The sequence below is a fragment of the Nyctereutes procyonoides genome, unplaced genomic scaffold (assembly GCF_905146905.1).
Source record: "Nyctereutes procyonoides isolate TBG_1078 unplaced genomic scaffold, NYPRO_anot_genome, whole genome shotgun sequence".
Taxonomy (NCBI): Eukaryota; Metazoa; Chordata; class Mammalia; order Carnivora; family Canidae; genus Nyctereutes; species Nyctereutes procyonoides.
Window position 1 is genome coordinate 29,613,579 of NW_026575048.1, and position 23,010 is coordinate 29,636,588.

The 23,010-nt window shown below is 39.7% G+C and overlaps 2 protein-coding genes across 2 annotated transcripts in view; both read right to left on the reverse strand.

Moving 5' to 3' along the window:
* The window catches only part of LOC129510768 (60S ribosomal protein L31-like), a 255,999-nt gene that overhangs the window by 129,497 nt on the left and 103,492 nt on the right, over positions 1–23,010 (reverse strand). The gene's annotated exons all lie outside the window — the stretch shown is intronic.
* On the reverse strand, positions 21,075–22,083 carry LOC129510856 (transcription initiation factor TFIID subunit 13-like). The gene is made up of 2 exons (XM_055327144.1): positions 22,008–22,083; positions 21,075–21,289 (listed from the first exon to the last, which is right to left on the reverse strand). The coding sequence occupies exons 1-2, from the start codon at positions 22,081–22,083 to the stop codon at positions 21,075–21,077; spliced, it is 291 nt and encodes a 96-aa protein (XP_055183119.1).

The following is a 23,010-nucleotide window of genomic DNA, read 5'->3' on the forward strand; positions in this document are numbered from 1 at the left end:
TGATCATTTATGTGTAGTTAAGTTATTTGGTGTTCAAATTTGATTAATTATAGCATATTTCTTTTAGGAGATTCATGGAAGCAAAGTTGTTTGGACTGGAAACACATAGGAATTCATAGATTTTTTTTTCTCTAGCTATAGGAAACAATTATCCAGAAAATGAACTTGACCAATTGAACACTTAGGAAATTGATCCTGCATGTAGATAGAGGTAGTTGTACCTGCTGTTCTTCATGTGCATGCTGCTCTGAGCAGACATTAACTACATACTCACTGAACTAATGTGCTGGGGCCATTAGTTTACATTTACATTTTTCCATGTAAAAAAGAGGATAAATATATTTTTATCTTTGGACCATATATAATTATATATTTATTTATGATAGTCACAGAGAGAGAGAGAGAGGCAGAGACACAGGCAGAGGGAGAAGCAGGCTCCATGCACCGGGAGCCCGACGTGGGACTCGATCCCGGGTCTCCAGGATCACGCCCTGGGCCAAAGGCAGGCGCCAAACCGCTGCGCCACCCAGGGATCCCCCCCCATATATAATTATATAAAAGAATAGCCAGAACTTTATTAAATCATGTATATAGCATTATCTGTCTGTGTACTGGTAAATCTTATAGAACTAGATTTTTCTAGGATTTCTTTTTATTTTACAAATCTGCTCTAAATTTATATAAAGGGATGTCTGCCTTGGGAGTTGAATAATATTCCGAGTTAACACTTATTGGGTACTACCTATGTGTCAGATGATGTAAGTGCTCTATATGTTTTTTACTGACCTCATCTTCACAACAATCCCAAGGGGCAGGTGATATTATTAGCCCTATTTTATGATGCTCAGGGTGCTTAAGTGCCTTCTTCAAGATCACACAGCTGATAAGTGGCAACAATGGGATCTGAACCCAAGCAGTCTGGCTCTAAAGCTCATGTTGTGAACCTCTATAGTTTAAGGAACAGAGAAGTACTGCCCCTTCACATGAAAAGGCAGGGTCCTGGGATCGATCTGGGATCTGGGATCGAGTCCCATATCGGGTTCCCCATAGAGAGCCTGCTTCTCCCTCTCCCTATGTCTCTGCCCCTCTCTGTGTCTCTCATGAATAAATAAAAAAAATCTTAAAAAAAGAGAAAAGAGGGATCCCTGGGTGGCGCAGTGGTTTAGCGCCTGCCTTTGGCCCAGGGCGCGATCCTGGAGACCCGGGATCGAATCCCACGTCGGGCTCCCGGTGCATGGAGCCTGTTTCTCCCTCTGCCTGTGTCTCTGCCTCTCTCTCTCTCTCTCTCTCTCTCTGACTATCGTAAATAAATAAATAAATAAAATTTAAAAAAAAAAAAAAGAGAAAAGAACATAGAATATTCTTAATGCCAAATGCAAAGCAACAATTTATCTTGGAATTTTTATAGGTCATTCTCTCAGTCTGGAGAAGCATTCTTAAATCACCCTTGCCATAATTCACCTGACAATGCTAGGCTTCAGAGGCATACTATCTGTATGCAGAATTATTTTTCTGCCATAGCGAAGGTTTTTACATCAGTATGGATATAACACGAATGCTTCCAGGGCTTAGGAATCTAAGCCCCAAAGCAGGATTAAAAAAGGCTCTTTTCTGGATTAATTTATGGATGAGATAAAACTTTGGAAAGGGGCTTAGGTAAAACACATACTTTTTTTAACACCAGAAAAGAAATGATTTCACTGATTATATTAACATGGAATGAAAAGAAGTTTTAATAAGGAACCTAAACATTGGTTGACAGTACTACATATATAATTATAAGCCTCAATAATAACTTCCTTTGGAGGCAAAATGAAATTAATAAATCTACTATAATCTGTTATGTTGGCATTAGTTGAATTATTTTTAGAGGAGGAAGTTGGAGGATATGTTGAAATGAGATAAAAGGAGAAATAAAACATAAGCAGCTTAATCCAATGAAGATTTCCTTCCTTCCAAATGGCACATCCTAAAATGCGATTCACCCAGGGTTTGCAGTGATATGGGAAAAGTAATCATGATACCGTGAAGGGATGGATACATTTTAAGGTATTAATCTTGATATTAATCTCTGAAATATGTTCTATATAATACATGCCAGTCAGAAATATTACTTTTTAAGAATTAGAGCTGCAAAGACAGTGCTCCATAAACATTATGTTGTATTTGGAATTTTTCTATGTGCATTTTGGAGCATTTTACTGCTCCTACGAGAATAATTTGTTATGTTTTGTCTATTACTGTCAGCCGTGCAATACATAGGGCTATTTTTCTTCTTCAACAAAAATGAGTTCAAAGGAAAATATTCATAAAAGAGTATTCATAACCTTGGCATAAAAAAAAATCATGGGTCTATAACTATAGCTTGAGGGTTGTGGCTGGAAAAGACAGATCCTTCAAAATGGGAGAATGTTTTAGATGGTGAAGCAGTTGTCATAAGAACAAAGCAGCCCATGTTTTCAGCTCCAGCTCCAACTCCTTTAACTATTTATTCCACGGACCTTCTTTCACATTCATTATGGTGCTACAGCAAAATCATGTGAAAATTGAATATTTGCTCAATCAACTTGGCCCAGCTGGAGGTAATTACCTCTAATAAAGGAGTGATGGACAAGACACAAGACACTTCCATTTCTCTAATGTACAGAGGGCCCTGCATGAGGCATAGTGATGGTATATTCTGCTGAAAAGGAAATCTCAGTTTCTTTGTAAGCTCTAAATGTGGGGAATGAAGGTCAGAGAGAGAAGATGAGGGACAGTATTTAGAGCAGCCATAGTAATCTGAAGCAATACTTACATAGGAAATTTGGGGAAACTGCTTAAATTTGCTGTTCATGAAGCTATGGGTCTGTGCTTTCATAGCCAGCCTTCCCACCAATTTTTGACTTCAAAGATGAATATGCGAAAGATTGAGGTTTTGTTCTAAGTTTCAGGGCCACTTTCTATGCAGTCTGAAAATCAAAAAATAGTTTTGAGGTGGTTTAACTGCCTCCCCTTGTTTCTCCTGCCATCTCACTTCTCTGACTTCAAAGCGACATCTCTCTCAGCCTTCAAATAGCCAAACTCCTGCTTTGTCTCAAGGGGAGGTACCAGAGTGTCAAGCAGCTGCCATGTTTCATGGTAGGGGTGAGGAGGAGAGGAGAGGTCGTTAGGTCCTTGAGCCAATAGGGTGGTATAGGATACCCCTCACATCCTCCTAAACTTGAAAATTGGCCCCAGGATCCTGGCACTACTTTCAGCAGCAATAATTTCTGGCAGTTTTGAAGAGAGCTGAGATGAAAGCGCTGTCTGTCGTGGCTGTAACCCTCAGCCTAGATTTGGTTGGCTGTGCTCACGCAATGTGAAGTCATCTTATTGTGCTCAGATTTCAAAGGCAGTACATGGAAAGGAGCCCACTTTCCTGACATATCCAAATTTGCCAGTGGAGAGTTTAGACCGTTTGTTTGAGGATAAATATTAAAGAGCGCAGAATTGCCAAGAAGAGGAAAAAGTAAAGGTTACAAAGATATCATAAAAAAATCAGTTTACAAACTGAAGACTTCTAAAAGGCACTGAAAACTTTATTCTCTTACATTTACAGAGCAGGGTGGGGTACAAGGCCTCCTTGGCATTCAAGGATTTAACATTTGTGGTTCTGACTAACAAAGAATGACATGCAGTAAATTATCTGAGCTGAGAGATGGATGTGGAGAAGTGAATGAGTGTAGCTAACTGCCAGCCATCAACTTCACTATTGTTCTATAGTGATCCTTACAGTAATACAGGAAGTAATGAAACCCATTTGTTTATTAAAAATGACCCCTCCCCACCTCCTAAACCAATCTCTTGCTAGAGATGCAATTGAAGAGGTCTAGGAAAATGATGGTGACACAGAGTAGCCGTGATTTTAACTCTTTATTGCTAGATGAATTGAGTAAATTTAACTATTTATGGGACAAATTATAAGCTACAATAGTATTCAAAGCGTTTAGACTTTGCGGTATTTACCTAAAAGAGTTAAATGCTTATGTCCACACGAAAATCTGCACACAGATGTTATAGCAGTTTTACTCATAATTGCCAAAACTTGGAAGCAACCAAAATGTCCTTCAGTGAGTGAATAGATAAATCAACTGTGGTGCATATGGACTTGGAAAAAAATGTGTTTGGATTATATCCCTGGGGACTGTTATGGATCTATTTTACATTATGCTAGAGTTACTTCATTTGAGTAATTAATCACAAGGATCCTTTGATAGGTTTACCCATATAGCTGTACATTAGTGTTCCCATTTTAAAACTAAATTATTTTCAGTTGATGCTAAGACTAGACTCTAGTAAACCTGATTTCTGGTACATGACATGGCTAGTTTCAGTTGAGGGAGTCCTTGGAGATGTTCTAGTTTATTTGTTCTCAGGTTGAGAAACACTTGCCCATAGGGGCCATTTTGGAATGTGTGTGTATGTGTGTGTGTATGTGTTTCTAGTGAGCTAGTTGTGGGTTTTTGGTTGTTGTAATAACTGAAGGATGCTTCTGGCATTTTGTGGACAGGGAGCAAAAATGAATGTTCAGAATGGTTTGCACAATAAAAAATTGTCCCACCAAATGCTATTAGTGCCTCCACTAAGAACCACTGACTAGTTCTAAACATCTCCATTCTAAAGGCTCAGATATCAAGATCTAGAGAAGATGGATAATTTGTGATTCTTTTGGTTACAAGTGACAGAAAACCCATTTCAAACTTACTTAACCAAAAAAAGGAATTTATTTTGTGCCTCTGTTCAGACACATCTAAATCCAGAATCCTATATCTTCTTTTTTTTTAAAAATTTATTTATGATAGTCACACACAGAGAGAGAGGCAGAGACACAGGCAGAGGGAGAAGCAGGCTCCATGCACCGGGAGCCCAAAGTGGGATTCGATCCCAGGTCTCCAGGATCGCGCCCTGGGGCAAAGGCAGGCGCTAAACTGCTGCGCCACCCAGGGTTCCCCCAGAATCCTATATCTTCTTATCTCCCTGCTCTGCCCTCCTCTGAATAGGCTCCAAACGTAGGTTAGTTTTTCATCCTGGAAATAGATGTTAGTCGCCCCAGGCTCATATCCCCTTAACTTTACTTTCTATAGTGGGAGTCTCCATATGCTTTCTTATTTTTGCTTTTTAAAAAGAGATGTACTAATGGATTTATTTTTAAAAACGATTTAAAAATTATCTTTTAGTAATCTCTAATTCCAATGTGGGGTTTAAACTCACAACCCTAAGATTAAGAGTTGCACACTCCACTGACTGAGCTGGCCAGGTACCCATCCCTTATCTTGAGTTTTAATGAAAGAAGAGTATTCATCTCCTGTCTAATATTACCACAAAGTCATAGGCTTGACTGCCATTGACCCAAGTTGGGTTCTGGGTCCGTTCTGTATTTAGTCTATGGGTTGGGGAATGGAAGGCACTGATTGAATTTAGCCTGTGGCTCATGCCTGTTCCTATAGATAGGAGTAGAGTTAGCCTCACCAAACCACAAGGGATGAAGGTGAAGCAGGGGTGGTTCCTCAAAGGAGGACCTAGGGACAAGATGCTGTAAGGACAAAATAAAAAAATGTTCATCACAGTAAGTGATGTGGGAAACAAGGGCAGAGAAAAATTATTAAATTTCCTTACTGCCTACAATCCATTGACAAGTCCTTGAAACAGGCAGGGTGACCTTCCTCTAGGGACTCAGCTGCCTCAGTGTTGACACTTTGCTAGGGGCAAAAGGCTATCTTAGTCTAACCCCCTGGATCCTGTAAGTCTACTTTAACATATAAAAATTCTTTTGGAAACTTCCTTTATCTCTAAACCCCCAAGATACGTGTTAGCAATCACCCCCCAAGCATATGACCCACCGATATATATCTAAAGAGTCTCATGACTCAGGTTAGACAGTAATAAGTGACCTTTCCTCAGTAACAGCTAGCAGCTCCCTTAAGGTCCTGGAAACCTTGCTTCCAAAATTCCTTAGACTTATGCTATCCCTAACCCCCTCCCAATTTGAAAGAAAGCATATAATGGGCCACTTCCCTTGCTCATTCCCAGTGCAACTCTTTCTCCCCATGGGGCCTGTCCCCATGCTTTAGTAAAACCACCTTTTCGCACCAAAGACATCTCCAGCATTTTTTCTTGGCTATTGGCTCCGGTCCTCATCTACATTCAAAACTACATCTGTAAGCAAGTGAGTTAGGTGGCTTATGCATAATCCTCAGGCATGGTACCATGCTGCCTTTATTTTTATCTTGAATAGAATATGACATTGTATAATCTCTTAAGATGAAGACATATTCAATTCTCCATCAAAGTTCTTGAAAGACAGGGTCAAAATCTTGGAAGAGGGGCTGCCTAGGTGGCTCAGTCAATTAAGCATCTTACTCTTGATTTCAGCTCAGGTTATGATCTCAGGGTCACAAGACAGGTGCTACTCCCCACCCCTTCTCCCATCACTCCCAGTTTGGAGGGGTGTCTGCTGGAGATTCTCTCTCTCTCTCTCTCTGTCCCTCCCCACTCCTCATGCACACTCACACTTTCTCTCTCTCTGTCTCAAGTAAATAAATTAATTTAAAAAATCTTGGGGGACACCTGGGTGACTCAGTCAGTTAAGCATCTGCCTTCAGCTCAGGTCATGATCCCAGGGTCCTGGAATCAGGCTTGCTTTCAGCCTCCCTGCTCAGCAGGGAGCTTGCTTCATCCTTTGCCTACTGCTCCCCCTGCTTGTGCACGCTCTCTCTCTCTCTCTGTCAAATAAATAAATAAAATCTTAAAAGAGAAAAACATCTTGGAAGAGGAGCACAGGAGTTGTAAGAGCAGATTATGTCTCAAGCTTTAAGTCTGGATTAGAAGATTCCTAAATTCAGCTCTCATGTCTTATTTTCTTGTAGTTGGATCCTGGTGTTAGAAATGAGTGTTTGTGCAAGGAAAGCCAAGTTGCTTCCCCTATGCTTAGATTTTCTTCAGGATTGTTGCATTTTTTCCTTACATCTGTATTGCAAGTTGATAGAGCTAGAAAATTACATCTAAGGGAAGGGCAGCTTTGGATACCTGAACTTGTTAGCATTTAATTTTGGCAGAAGACAGAGAGACTATGGTATCTGAGAAACCAAGAAAAAATAGATAATACTTAAAAATTGACCAGCAAAAATAGATAATACTTAAAAATTGAGGAGGAGGCTGGTAGTCATGGATGAGACCTTGTGCAGACACTGCCTAATTCCAGACAGTGAGGCTGATTAAGATCTGGGAGGCAGGAGGAGGCAGGATGTTTAGTCCAGTAGTTTTCCTGAAAATCAGAGTTCAATGCAGCACTTGGATCAAACAAATGTTTCTTATACCATTCATCAAAGGCCCCTAATGTTATCAAGCCCTTGGATCAGGGCCAGCCAGGTCCTATGTCTTCATCAAGGTCCATCAGACCAGAGCATGAGTGGAATGTTAAGTGAGATTGTTGTCCAGGGGCTGGAACCAAGAGAGTGGAACTCACACGTTTTAGAGCTGAGAAAGGCCTTAGAAGTCATGAGCTCTATGATTTCCAACCTCAGTTTTAGATTTTTCCCCAGGAGTAGTGCTTCAGAGAAAGTCCCTCTCCACATGCTTGCCCCTTTCCCAATGTTCCAACAGTTTCCAAAGTTTTGTGTTTTGAGTGCTAGAACCCTTTCTTCTGAAGAAATCTTGGCATGGAACCCCAAAGCTAACAGAGGAGCAGACATGGTTAAAGCAGGGAGAAAGGCCTAGAACCCGGTTGGCTAAGCTCCCATAGAGCCTCCATGAAACCCAGGGCTGCAGAACATTGTTGGGATTCTGATTTCATTCTCAGTTATTTCTTTGCCCAGTTCTCAGGGAAAATGACTTGGCTGATTATTCTCTCACTCCTGGCTTCTGGATCACCACTTCCTCTTGATTCTCTCTCATTGCTCTCTTTGTTCCATCTCCTTTGTTGCATGATCTTTGTTTTCCTGACTTTTAAAAATGGGAATATTCTGGAGCATAGTTCTTGGACATCTTCTCCAGAGCTGTATTCACTCCCCTGGAGACCTCATCCAGCAACCCCTAGCTCTAACATTATGTTCAGAAGACTCTCAAATTTATATCTCCAGTCCCAATCTCTCCACTAACTCCAGACATCTCCACTGAGATGTCCCCGGAGCACCTCAGATAAAGATAGTGAAATTGAACTCATGGATCCAGCAATCCCCCAAATCTTTTCCTTCCCATCTCAGTTAATGGAAATCTTTGACCCATTTGCTGACTCCTCTCTCTCAGTTTAGAACACTAGCAAATCCTATTTGCTTTTGTACTGTGGACTGAATCTGTCCACTCCTAAGCACTGCTTCCACTCTGGGTCAAGACACCATCATGTCACCTGTCCCCCCCACTCCATTCTTACTTCCTTAGATTCCTTTCCACACAGGAACCAGAGCCACCCTTTTACATTACAGTCCATCATATTATTGCTTGATCAAAACCCTCCAATGGCCCCTCATTTCACTTGAAATAGAATCTACTAATGGCCAGGCCCCATGTGATCTGGTGTCTGTACCTCTCTGATCTCACCACCTATCACTCTTTTCCTCATTCACTTCACCCTGGTCATACTGACCTCCTGACTTTTCCCAAACAAGCTGAGCATGTTCCTGACTCATCCAGGGAGTAGATGTAGCAATAAATCACAGCTCACAAGCCAGGAGCCTGATGCCGGGTTATGAGCTGGCTGTGCCTGGTCTTCTTTCTCAGGGTCAGCTAGACACAGTCTCTGGGCATGAGGCTGGCACCTGGCCTTCAGTTTCCAGCAGGTTCTGAGAGTGCTGCCTTCAGAGATGTAGCTGATTTGGAACCAGAAGAGCAGTAAGCTTCAATGAGTCCAGAGAACTCCATACCTCTCTTGCTCCTTCAAAAGAAAGATGTTTTAGGAAAGCTCTGAGAAGGGAGATGAGAAGTATGGATATGAAATAAAGTGGAACAAAGAATCACAGTATTGGGTATTTTTCAGCACTGAGTGGAGTTTTAGGGTGAGATAGAGACTAGGGTCTGGGGGCAAAAGGCCAGAAGAAGTTGATAGAGGAGGTCAGGGTGACAGCCAGAGTTGAGGCTTCTTAGGCTTTGAGTGAGAAGCCTGCCCTCAGCCCCTCAGAACAGTCACACTCGATTTTCTGGAATGCCTGTGTGCCAGCAAGGCATTTGGGTAAACCCAAAGGTGTTTATGGTAGCAAAGAAGGCCCTAGAAGATTTGCATAGGCAGCTCTTAAGCACCAACTAAAGAGTTTCTGACTCATCCCTGCGACTCCCTCCCACATCTGTCAACAGGGGAAATTCCAGACGGTGAGCTTCCTCCATTTTCTGCCTCCCTGTTCTGGACCATTTTCCACCCTGGGAGGTGGTGGAAATGGTTGGTGATGGGAGTGGGGGTGGGTTAGGCGGGTTCTCCATCCTCCCAGTACCCTGTCCCCTCTCTCCTTCCTGTTCCTCTCTATTAAACTCTGTTTCCATTTTGAGCTGAAAGTGATAGATAGTAGGGTTTATGAAAAACATTTTTTAACCAAGAGATTACACTCTGATAATGGTGGAATCTCAAACATGGATCTGTATAAATCAGATTGTAGAGTTGAAGCTTTGAAGATATTTCTGTGTTCTCGGAAATGCAGAATTAGTTCCTGGACGTTGTTTCCTCCTTAGGGCCATTTTGGCACGTTGTCCTCAAGAACTTAGGGCAAGAGCCTTGCGGGGGCAATCAAGTTGGAGGATGCTCCAGGCTCCTGAGTCCATCTTTTTTCCCTTGGGTTCAGTACATCATCTTCTACATGCTGTTGAGCTCCCATAAGCTGCATGATACCTTGATAGTCTTCCCAGACAGCTGGCTTAAGCATTCTCTCGTCTGTGTTTTGATAGCATTGGGTAGGGCACAATCTGTGGGATCTGTTTGGATTGGCAGTTCTCCCTCTGGACATGGAGTGTATCAAAGCAGCAGACAGGCTGCCTGTCTGAGCCATTTTCCTGACATCAGCGCTACTGCTCTGGCTGCTACCAGCCCTACACAGTAATCATGGGGAGAGGGCTGGGAATGGTTGGGCATTAATGCAAAGGAAAAAAGCACTCAGAGGTGTAGAATTTTTTCACATTGATTCAGGGAACCAAATAAAGTTATTAGAGAATAGAATATTACTGGCTTATGTGTCAGTTGAAATTAGAATCTGTTTATTGCACTTTCCTGTTCTCTTCCAGGTCATTGGTGGCTCTTTCTCAGGCTCTTTTGCTGATTTCTCTTTGTCTCCAGACTGCCTAACATTGAAGGACCCCGTGGCTCAGTCCTTGGTCTTCTCGGCTTCTCTATCTCACTTTGCCCATTGTTGACCTCATCCAGCTTCAAGTTTTTAAGCAATTCAAGTATGTTGATGACTCCCAGAGCTCTCAACTGCTCTCCAGTGTCATGTAAATAATTGCCTACAGAATAGCTCCAGTGGGTGGTCACACTCAACATCCCTCTACGAATTCCTGGTCTCACACACCTGCTCCACTCAGTCTTCTCCTTCTCAGTGAATAGTAGCTTCATTCTTGTAGTGCAGCCAAAAACACTGGAGCCATTCCTGATGCCTCACTAATTTTTTTTTCATCCTATATCCAATTAGTCAGGAAATAGCTAGACCAGGTCTATGTTCAAACTGCTTCCAAAATCCAATTGTGTTTTACCACCTCCATTGATACTATGCTGGTCCAAGTCATTATCTCTGCCTTGAAGAGTGTGAGACCGTCTTATCCTCCTACTGTCTTCTTGCTTCTACCTTAGCTCCTTCAGTCTATTCTTAATGAATAATCCTTTAAAAAAGTAGGTCAGATTGTGTCACTCGTTTGTTCAAAACCCTACAATAGTTTCTTATTTCACTCAGAATGAATACCAACATCCTTGCAGTGGCCTGTTTGACCCCTGTGATCTGTCTCCTAACATCACTCTGACCTCATCTCTGACCAGGCTCCATCTTTGCTCCACTCTGCTCCAGTAACTTTAGCCTCTTTGCTGCTTCTGGAACGTGTCAGACTTGATCCTACCTCTACACTTTCACACACGTGGTTTCCTCTCCTGGAGTACTTTCCCCCGAACTAAATTTATGAGTCAGTGGGGTTCAACTCCAAATATTAAAAGTGGATATTTGTGGTGATTGGGTAAAAGTCCACTTTCCCTGGAAGTTCAAGATTTCACTCAGTTTAGAATATGTAATTTGGCCGTTGAATAATAGGGTGGATCCAAGAGTTTCTGGTTTCCAGCAACAGTGAAGTGGAGCTGAGAACAGAAACCCCAGCCCACTCCCTCGACTTGAGTAACTAGAAACCACATTGGCTGGCAGATTATGCAGAGACTCTTAGCATTCTGTGAAGTGAAATTTGTGGCACTTCTTGTTGGTTGTATGGGCAGGTCATGTCCCTTCTCTGGATCTTGATGTCCTCATCTGTCAACTACAGGGATTCAAAGTAATGATCTGTTGGGTCCCTTTGAGCACTAAGATTCTATGCAGTAGTAAAGCATAATATTCAAGAACCTGGCTTTTGGAGATCAAACTGAGTTCAAATCCTGGCTCTACAATGGAAAAGATATTTGACTGTGAGGAGAGTATACACTTAGTTTTCTCATTGGTAAATGGGGATTCTACTAACTTCTTATGATGATAACATGAAATAATACGTAAGAAGAGGCCTTGTGTCTGGCACATAATCATTCAGTGAAGGATGTTGGCTCCTATGACCTTGCATATGATTCTCATAGCATTGTTTTCAAAACATATTATCTTACAAAAAGCTCACAATGGTAATAGGTCAGCTGGTAACTGCTGTCACCATTATTTTATCGATGAGAAGAGGGAAGCTTAGAGAAGTCAGGTGATTCATAGAACTGGTGTGTGATAGAGCCCCAGCCTTGCCAGATAAGGTGGGGGAAGCAAGAAGAGATATTCAATGAAGAGATTTACATATACTCACTTGCCCAGGAGGGCAGACCTTGAATCATAGTCATTATGTGAGAAAATTCTCTAGAGATAATATGAAAGGAAAGCCAGTTGCAAGAGTGATGATTTGGCTGGGGAAAACAAAATACTTTCTTCTTCTTCTTTTTTTTTTTTAAAAAAAAAGATTTATTTATTTATTTATGATAGACATAGAGAGAAAGAGAGGCAGAGATACAGGAGGAGGGAGAAGCAGGCTCCATGCCGGGAGTCCCACGCGGGACTCGATCCCGGGACTCCAGGATAGCGCCCAAGGCCAAAGGCAGGCGCCAAACCGCTGAGCCACTCAGGGATCCCCCTACTTTTTTCTTAGACAGTAAAATGGCCTCCTCCCTTTGTTTGGTGGTTCTGTGGTCCTGTGACATTGCAGTATCGGATACGACTAAGGTCACCACCAGACTCCCACTACTCCATCAGTATCTGTTTTGGGTTTCCTCCCTCAAAATGTTATTTTCTTTCTTAAGAAATAATTTTTTAAAAGAGAGTATATCTTAAATGTTCTAACTGCATACACACAAATTGTTATTATGTGAGGTGATGGAAGTGTTAACTAACCTTACTGTGGTAATCATGTCACAATATATATACATGTATAAAATCATCAGCTTGTATACCTTAAATTCATACAATGTTGTGAGTCAATTATATCTCAATGAAGCTGGAAAACAGTTACAAAATATAAACAAATTTTATTCCTTCACTTTCTATTCAATAAGGTAATACATGCTTATTGTCGAAATGCTGAAAAACACAGGGCTGTACAAAAAAGAAAATGCTAATCTCAGAAGTGCTCTCTATTAACATTTTCTACATTTTATTCCAGATTCCTTTCTAGGGGCATATACAGATATCAATTTTATTTAATCATAATCCTAAAATGTTTTGTTTCATAACCCTCATTTTGTCCTTAAACATCTTTAGATGAGCATTTCTTTGTGTTATTAAAACGGTTTGAAAACATAGCTTTAAATGGTTGATTAATACACAAGTACCAAAATTTATTTAACCTTTGTTGCACTGTTGGACACTAAGTCTTCCCAATATTTCACTTCCATAAATAATACTTAATGAAAACTTTCACATGTAAACCTTTGTCCACATCTCTGATTATTTCCTTGATGCAATGTTTCTTTTTTCTTTAATATTTTATTTACTTATTCACGAGAGGGGGGTGGCCAGAGACACAGGCAGAGAGAGAAGCAGGCTCCATGGGGGGAGCCCGACGCAGGACTCGATCCTGGGCCTCCAGGATCACGCCATAGGCTGAAAGTGGCGCTGAACCGCTGAGCCACCCGAGCTGCCCTGTTTCTTGTGAGAAGGCAGCAGGATGAATAAATAGCAAGGATTAATCCATGTCAGAAGCAGTCAAGCAACAGAAATGCCCTTTGCAGGGGCCTTTTGCTGCCAGTAGGTGTCATCTTTGCCTCGTGTTTTCTCCTCTTATCAGTTTTTCTCAGGATTGTTTTTGAAGGCTAGGGATAGAATAAATCTGCGAGTCAATGGAGTTCAACTTTAGATATTAAAATCTCCCACAAGAGACACAAATCAACAGTGCCTGAGGGCTGCAGGCCTGGCTATTGTGCTTTCTCTGTTGGGTTGATTTCATCCAACCCAGCAGCTTCTTTGCTGCTGACCTGATTCTGAGAGTGTTCAGTCTGGATTGCTGGCAAAACTCCATCCTTTCAGACTCTCTAGGAAAAAAAAAAAGCATAAATAGAAAAAGAAGCTACTGCTTACTGACTGCTTTTTCAAAGCATAGAGTAATGAAAAATTCACAACAATTTTACAAGATAAGTATTATTATTAACACCCTTTGTAGATAAGGAAACTGAGGCTCAGAGATGCTAAGTTGGCAAAAGTGCCACAACTAGTTAATGGCTTATGACAACATTCCAACCCAAGTGCATTTATCTCTAAAACTTGTAGTTTTGACAATTTTCCTATGCTTGTTAAAAATATAATTTCTGAGGCCCTACCCTAAGCCGATTGGACCAAAATATCTGCACACAGGGCTCTAGAATTTGCATTTAAACATTCTTGGAAGATTATATGTGCATTAAAGAGACACCCATTCCAGTGCCTGGGTGGCTCAGTTGGTTAAGTGTCTGCCTTTGGCTCAGGTCATGATCCCGGTGTCCTGGGATAGAGCCCCTTGTTGGGCTCCCTGCTCAACCAAGAGACTGCTTCTCTCTCTGCTCCTCCCCTTGTTTGTGCCCTCTCTCACTCTGCATGCTTGCGCGCACTCCTCTCTCTCTCAAATAAATAAATATAATCTTTAAAGAGAGAAAGAGGGATGACCATTTCATCTGTTCTATGACCAATTGAACCATAGCTGATAAGTGAACCTTGGAGGTCATGACTAGAGGTCATGACTAGAGTCTGAATTGACCTTGTCAGTCTGAGTCTGGAGTCGTTTCTCTGATCCCCACTTTATATCAGCAGCAAAGGTCTTGAAATGCTCTAGGGTTCACTTGGCCTGGAGCATATAATATATTTTGAAATTGAGAGCTTTGTTTCTTGGGCAACCACTTTTTTTCTTTTGCTAAAAAAAAAAAAAAAAAAAAAAAAGAAGATTCTCTGAAACTCTTCATCTTTAGCAGAGGCAGCAGTGTAGTTTATGGACTAGGCCCATGCTTCCAAGCCAGATAGGCCTGGTTTTGCATCAGCTCTGCTACTGACAATTTATCTGATCCTGTCCAGCTGACTAAAGCTCAAAGTCTCAGTATCTTCCTCTCAAAAATGGGTATAGACATACCCACATCATAGGGTTGCCATGAATATTATGTTATTAACAGTAAAAGTGAGATTTCAGCGCTGTTTCATAATAGGTGATTAGGAAATGACAGGGGGAAAAACCCATTTGATTAAATAACAGGGAGAGAAAAAAAGGTAATATTAAACATAGAGAATTGTTCCTAGCTGCATTGAGGCATATTTCCACACATACCATAAAGTTCGTCCATTTTAGGTATACAGTGTGATGATTTTTTTAGTTAATTTACTGAGTTGTGCACCACTGTCACACTCTAGTTTTAGAATACTTCTCTCACCCCAAAGGGTTTTCCCTGCCTGTTTGCAATTATTCATCATTTACCCCCAGACCCAGGCAACCACTGATCTATTTTCTATGTCAGATTTTCTATATCTGGATATTTCATATAAATGGTATCATGCCATACATGGAATATCTTAGTGCCTTGCACACTGTTGTTGGGAATGCAAATTTGGGCAGCCGTTATAGAAAAGGTATGGAGATTCCTTAAAATATTAAAAATAGAACTCCCATGTGATCCAGTAATGTCACTTCTGGGCATGTATCAGAAGAAAATGAAATCAGTATCTTGAAAAGATATCTGCCCCACCCCCCTCATATTAATTGTGATGTTACTAACAATAACCATGACATGGAAACAATATAAGGATCTATCAGTGGATGAACGGATAAAGGAAATGTGATATACAGTTGATCTTCGAACAACATGAAGTTGAACGTGGATTTTTTTTGTATGGTACTATAGAAGTATCTTCTCTTCCTTATGGTTTTCTTAATAACATTTTCTTTTCTCTAGCTTACTTAATTGTAAGAATACAGTATGTGATACATCTAACATATAAAATATGTGTTAATCAATTGTTTGCATTGCTGGTAAGCCTTCTGGTCAACATTAAGGTATTAGCAGTTAAGTTTTTGGGAGTCTAAAGGCGTAGGCTGATTTTTGACAACAAGGGGTTGATGCCCCTAACCATCATTCAAGAGTTAACTATATAACCATCATTCTACTCTCTGCTTCTAAGAGCTTGGCTTTTTTAGATTCCACATATAAATAAAGTAATAGAGTATTTGCCTTTTTCTTCTGACTTATTTCACTTAGTATAATTCTCTCAAAGTACATCCATGTTGCAAATGGCAGTATTTCCCTCTTTTTTATGGTTGTATAATATTCAGTTATAGATATATCTCCCATACTTTCTTTACCATCAGTCAGTGGACACGTAAGTTGTTTTGTCTTGGCTGTTGTGAATAATGCTGCAATGAAGTTGAGAGTACAGGTATCTTTTTGATATCCTGTTTTCATTTCCTTGAATAGATATCCAGCAGTGGGATTGCTGGGTCATATAGTAATTCTAAGTTAATTTTTTGAGGAATCTCCATACTGTTTTCCATAGTAGATATACCAGTTTACTTTTCCACCAACAAGAAAAGGGTTCCCTTTTCTCTGCATACTTACCTGCATTAGTTATTTCTTGTCTTGTAGATAATAGCCATTTTATTTTCAAACCTGCTTAAACTTTATTTTTCACTTCATCATAACTTTAGAATTGTTCATTAAACATATTTAACATAATTTATATTTTATATTTGCTAATTCTAATATCTGCATTCATTGTAGACATAAATCAGTGGTTTGTTTTTTTATCAACTCTCAATCATATTGGCTTGTTTTCTTGGTTTTATTGTTATTTTTATATTTGTTGGTGAATTTGTGTATGAACTCATGCCCCTGAGAATTTTAGTTGTACAAATTCTTTGAGGATTAGATTGTGTTGCATCCTTCAGGGAGGATTTACACTTGGTTCTTCTGTGTGACTGGTGGCACTACCAATTTGGGATGACTTTAAATTTGCAACTTGGATGTTTTCTGGCCACATGCATACTATAAATTCCAGTCCAAACCCAATTGGGGACCAGTTCATGGGTATAAATTCTCAGAGAATATACTTTTTCCCCTTTAAGTGCATTACTAAGAGTCAAGGTTCTTTATGGTCTATTTCTGTGAGTTAGTTGCTTTTCTTTCTCTGAGGATATCATCTTATAGGGGCCCATCCTTTATCAGGAGTCCTCATCTGGCATCTCATTTTCCTCAGGACATAAGCTTTGTTGCTGATGGCTCATTGAATCTAAAGTTCTAGGTTACCAGAGATCAGTAGATCCCAGGGGGCAGTTGTTGGCTTCAGTGTCTAGTTATCTTGCTGGATTTGTAATTTTTTTGAAAAGCAACTTTGACCATGAAGGATTTCCATCACTTTCTTGCCAGCTCAGCTGTTAGGCATTTAAAGAAATGCTTTGTACATTTTTTAAAGTGTTTTTTTAAATAAATTAATTTTTATTGGTGTTCAATTTACCAACATACAGAATAACACCCAGTGCTCATCCTGTCAAGTGCCCCCCTCAGTGCCCGTCACCCATTCACCCCCACCCCCCGCCCTCCTCCCCTTCCACCACCCCTAGTTCATTTCCCAGAGTTAAGAGTCTTTATGTTCTGTGTCCCTTTCTGATATTTCCCACACATTTCTTCTCCCTTCCCTTATATTCCCCTTCACTATTATTCATATTCCCCAAATGAATGAGAACATACACTGTTTGTCTTTCTCCGATTGACTTACTTCACTCAGCGTAATACCCTCCAGTTCCATCCACGTTGAAGCAAATGGTGGGTATTTGTCGTTTCTAATGGCTGGGTAATATTCCATTGTATACATAAACCACATCTTCTTTATCCATTCATCTTTCAATGGACACCGAGGCTCCTTCCACAGTTTGGCTATTGTGGACATGGCTGCTAGAAACATCGGGGTGCAGGTGTCCCGGCGTTTCATTGCATCTGAATCTTTGGGGTAAATTCCTAACAGTGCAATTGCTGGGTCGTAGGGCAGGTCTATTTTTAACTCTTTGAGGAACCTCCACACAGTTTTCCAGAGTGGCTGCACCAGTTCACATTCCCACCAACAGTGTAAGAGGGTTCCCTTTTCTCCGCATCCTCTCCAACATTTGTTGTTTCCTGCCTTGTTAATTTTCCCCATTCTCACTGGTGTGAGGTGGTATCTCATTGTGGTTTTGATTTGTATTTCCCTGATGGCAAGTGATGCAGACCATTTTCTCATGTGCATGTTGGCCATGTCTATGTCTTCCTCTGTGAGATTTCTCTTCATGTCCTTTGTCCATTTCATGATTGGATTGTTTGTTTCTTTGCTGTTGAGTTTAATAAGTTCTTTACAGATTTTGGAAACTAGCCCTTTATCTGATATGTTATTTGCAAATATCTTCTCCCATTCTGTAGGTTGTCTTTGAGTTTTGTTGACTGTATCCTTTGTAAAGCGTTTTTTTTTTAAATTTTTATTTATTTATGATAGTCACAGAGAGAGAGAGAGAGAGAGAGAGAGAGAGAGAGAGGCAGAGACACAGGCAGAGGGAGAAGGGAGAAGCAGGCTCCATGCACCGGGAGCCCGACGTGGGATTCGATCCCGGGTCTCCAGGATCGCGCCCTGGGCCAAAGGCAGGTGCCAAACCGCTGCGCCACCCAGGCATCCCTTAAAGCGTTTTTAAGTGCCTTTTACTAGGGGAAGTTTTCATGATACCAGGTACTATATTTCCAGAAAGAGAGGTTTTGGAGGGTTTGTCTTTCCAATATACAAAGGAAAGTTAATTTGATTTTAGACTTGAGTCATTTTGGAATTTCCTTTTTTAAGCCTAAAATTTATAAAGAGATTTAATTTGGGTATTTTAATTTTAAGTTTCTCTAGACACTTCATGGTAAGCAGCCTTAAATTTATATATAGGACATTTAGCATATAATTATTGGAATGTTTTTATGAAGCTATTTTTATTTTTTGCAGAACTGCTGATAAGATATTTTAGACAGTGTGGATAGACTAATTTGAAATAGAAAATAGAATAGGGAGTGAATGTTCAACCTAGGATGAAGAGTGGCATTGGGATCAATTTAATTGATGGAGCTTCTAGGGCCTATTTTAGAGCCTTCTGGGGCAAAGCTGTCACTGTTCAACACAACCTCTATTAATAATAAAAGTGCTAATATGCTCTGCATATGCTTTATTCCCTTGTCACTCTCCATAAATTCAAAACTCTGGCAGAAGAGAGAATGAGATTTATTGGGTCCTTTCAAATTCCAAATTTTTTTTTCATAAGTATATTGCACAACAATATAATAACACTGAATAAGAATAAGTCCCCCTTTATAATTCAGTTGATACCCAATGCCCAGGATGTTAGAAATGACTTCCTCTTCACCTCACCACCCATTTCCTAGCCTCAGGTTTAAATCATTAAACTGAGAGAAAATCTTTAGCACCCCAAGTCAATGGCTCATTCCTTCCAGAAACTGTCTAGTAGTTTCCTTATAATAAAACAAAATAAGATCAAAATATAAACAGTTTGGAGAGCGATGTCAGAAATAACCAGGTCAGTTTTGAATTTATAGCAAAGAAGTTCAAGGATGTCACTTTTGATAACAGTTAAGATTCTGGATCCCCTCTTCTCATAAAACCCACCTAAATACTCCTTCTGGCAAGCAGTTCCTTATCTGAGGCTCATGAGGATAAAAACAAGAATGGATAACCTATTGCTCAATGATTTTTTGCCCTATCTGACTTGCCAAGAAGGAAAGAAGATTTAATGAAGTAATTGGGATTGGGATTTCTGAGAAGACAGTTTGATGTATTTTCTGTGATCAAGTGGAATGAAACAGACTTTCTTCCTGACAGTATAGGAGTGGTGAAGACCCACTGGCAACCATCTGCCCTGGCCTGGAATCCTGTCCTTGGGACCTAATTGCTGTATGACAATGCTGGAGGAGTTACTTGTGGGGATGGTTATTATTTTTTGTAGATAAGAAAATAGACCCTAAGAAGTTGGGTGGGATAAAATCTGTAAGGTACTTATCAAGCACTTAATACATCAGAGCTGCAATAATGACTTTTTACTCCAGAATGTAACCTCTCATCAAGTAAGTCCATTATCAATAGTCTTACTGGTATCTGGAAAAGAGCTATATCAAATCTAGAAAGGGACACAAAAAGACATTTACATAGAGTTTTGAGTGTCCTATTCCAAATCATATGAATTCAAGGTTTGTGGGTGTATTAAGAACTTAAAATTAAGAAAGGGCAGCATTTTTTTTTTAGAAAAAACGTTTTTTAATGAAATTAAGCAGCCAAAATTATATTACTAGTAATGGGGAGAAAAAGCTGATAAATCACAAATTCAATTATAAACCTAATTTTTCATTTTATTCCTTGTATCAACAGGTTAAGAAAGTGAAATTCTCCTACATACTGATTTATGTTTATAAGCAGCACACAAAACATTATTTCACAGAGAAATATTCAGTAATCCCCTCAATTGCAGTTTTCTTATTTTAATCTAAATGCAATAATTTAATAAGCTTAACACACACAAAAATGGTATATCCTGAACTACAAAAGTGGTTTCCATAGCCATATATGATTTTAGTCAAGTACACATTTCCACAATGAACAAGTACTAACAAACATGTTAATAAAACACTATCTCAAATGCTTATCCTGCCATCAGCTTTTTAAGCAACACCATTTCTACTACTGAAAGTATTTATTTTCAGAAGTTTTAATCTGACCTAGGAAAATGAGTTCTCTTAAAACTTGACAACTAGTTCATTATTAAGTCCAAAAGGTATTAAATCAAAGCCTTCCAATACGGAAGAATTCACATGAAACTTTTCATTTAAAAAAACAAAAAAAATCATTCTTGTAATCTAAAGAATATTAAAAAACAAATATCTTAAGACCGATAAACATTCCTCCAAAACACTATTATTTTCTTGTATTATCTTCTTTAAAAAAAAATGCAAACCAGTTCACTTTTAATAATTTCTTAGACTTCTGTAGTCTAAAAACTTTAGAATACATGAAACATCTTAGCAATCATAATCAAAGGTGCCCTTTAGATTTCATATATTAAACAGCTATTGTATAGCCTACAAAGGCACAAATACACTCAACACATAAATACTACTTCATCATTTAGACGGTCAAAGTCAGAAGGAACTGCATGGTTTGCAAGGTATTTCAACTTACATGTAGTCATTAAAACCCAACAAGTAATTCAAGTATAGTCATATAAGGGCAGGCAATTCAAGGCTCAAATTTCACTCTAAAATTGAAGATCTGAAAATAAAAGATGAAAACTTTATGTTTCTCCATCTTGCATATACATGGATAGATACTGGGACCTTACTGGGGAAAATATACAGTTATTATACACGGTTTCCCCAGAAAATAATGAAGCTTCAGAAAATACAGATAGTGTCAAGACCCATAATTTGCTTCATCAAAAGCTTTTCTAGCTCGTTTCAATTCTTCATTCATAGTAAGCAAGTCTTTAACCCTAGCAAACTTCCTTGGGTCCTTTCGAATCAAGAAGACGATATCTTCAACTTGTACCCGACCTTGTCTTCCAATTGACATTGCCTTGTGAGTCATTTCAGTGATGAACTCTATGACAAGGTCTTCAAGAATATCCACTGACTCAGTATAAGGATTCTGGTCATCCCCAAACCCATACATCATACATCGCAACTGTATTTGTCGTCTTCAAGTATGGACTTTGATGTAAAAGATTTTAACCACATTTCATAACCAACTGTTCCTACCTGTTCTTCCCTAGTAGGAACTTCTGTTCCCTCCCAGTTACTGAGCCCTGACATCAATATTCTTTCCCTAACTTCTATCATCTATTCACTAACAACCCTGGGATACCTTTAAGTAGAAAACTCCATGGCAGTGACAGGATAAGTAGCAATGGCTCAGCCCTTACTGAGAGTGTTCTGTGTGTTTATGGTGTTGATGGGTGGGAGGGGCATGGAGCATCAGAAAAGAGAAGGCAAAATCCTTTCTAATACTAACACAGGGAAAAAGGACATGAGAGAAAATACTCCAAATACTACTTATATGAAGAACACAGTAATCAAAAGAAGAAAGCAAACTATGTGGAATCTTGACAGTTTACTTCCTAGATCAATGCTCCGCTAACAAACTCTTTTCAGGCTTCATCTGAAAGAACCATTAAAAAATGCAAAACAGGGCAGCCCTCGTGGTGCAGCGGTTTGGCGCCACCTGCGGCCTGGGGTGTGATCCTGGGGATCCCGCGTCGGGCTCCCTGCATGGAGCCTGCTTCTCCCTCTGCCTGTGTCTCTGCCTCTCTCTATATATATTCTTTAGAAAAAAGTCTCTTCCTTTTACCCTGTCCGCCTTCTGCACCTCCTCCAATTTCTTCATTTTCCTCCTCAAAAGCAGGGTCTTCCTCCTCGTCGGCCATGCCGCCGGCCTGCCTAGGAGCGCCGCAGCCTCCCTTGCAGCCGCTAAGGGCAGCATTCTTGACTCATCTCCCCTTCTAAGCCTGCTCTATCTAACACCAGAGCCTAAAGAGTTATATATTGCCTCTCAATGGATGACTATTTTACTTTTATTTCAATTGGTGCACATCCTTATCATTCTGAAATTTAAGGTTTGCTCTTCTTCAATTTATCATTGGCTGCAAATATGTATTATCTGTTGGCAAAACATCAGTTCTGACCATTTCTATACTTTGCTAACCTGCTAACTTGTACTATGATGTTGGGAAGGGTTTTGTATAAGTGAGAGAAGAGTAACAGGACCTGAAAAGGATTCCCATAGCCCAGATCTATGATACCTCTTGAATACCTCCAGGCATCCTTATGTTACTTTGAAGTAATTCAGGATTTCATAGTTTACTGATACCATATACACTATTATATAAGCTAGTGGTATCCAAAATGAGGATCTCAAGTTGGTCTGTGTGCAAACAATAACCCTTTTATTTATATTTAGTTGTTAATTTTATCTTCTTTAAAAAATCAAAGTTTGTATGTTTTAATGTACAATATACGTGCTTATATTTTATAATATACGTATATAATGAGTGCCTATTCAAGTTTCCTTTTTCCTTTTAACTGATGATAGAGTAATTAAAACAATTTGGAGACCACTGGTATTGATTATATTTGCCAATTTAATAGCTATCAACTCAAGTATACTGTTGATAAGGGCAAACACTAACTTTTAGTGACAAGATTCTCAGAGTTTACATATCATTTACATCCTCTAACAGCTGAACTTGTACTACTTAAATTTGTAAATTTTGTTTTTTTGTAAAATCAAGTCCAGAGCATGTCTAAATTATTTGGTGGGAATACTGAATAAAACACAAGTAGAGATGAACTAG

Excerpts from the sequence above, each read along its gene's own strand:
- LOC129510856 (XM_055327144.1), bottom strand. The coding sequence starts at position 22,083 with ATGGCCGACGAGGAGGAAGACCCTGCTTTTGAGGAGGAAAATGAAGAA. Across the intron at positions 21,290-22,007 it reads AGGTGCAGAAGGCGGACAGG|TGGATATTCTTGAAGACCTT; the intron begins GTAAAAGGAAGA and ends ATACTGAGTCAG.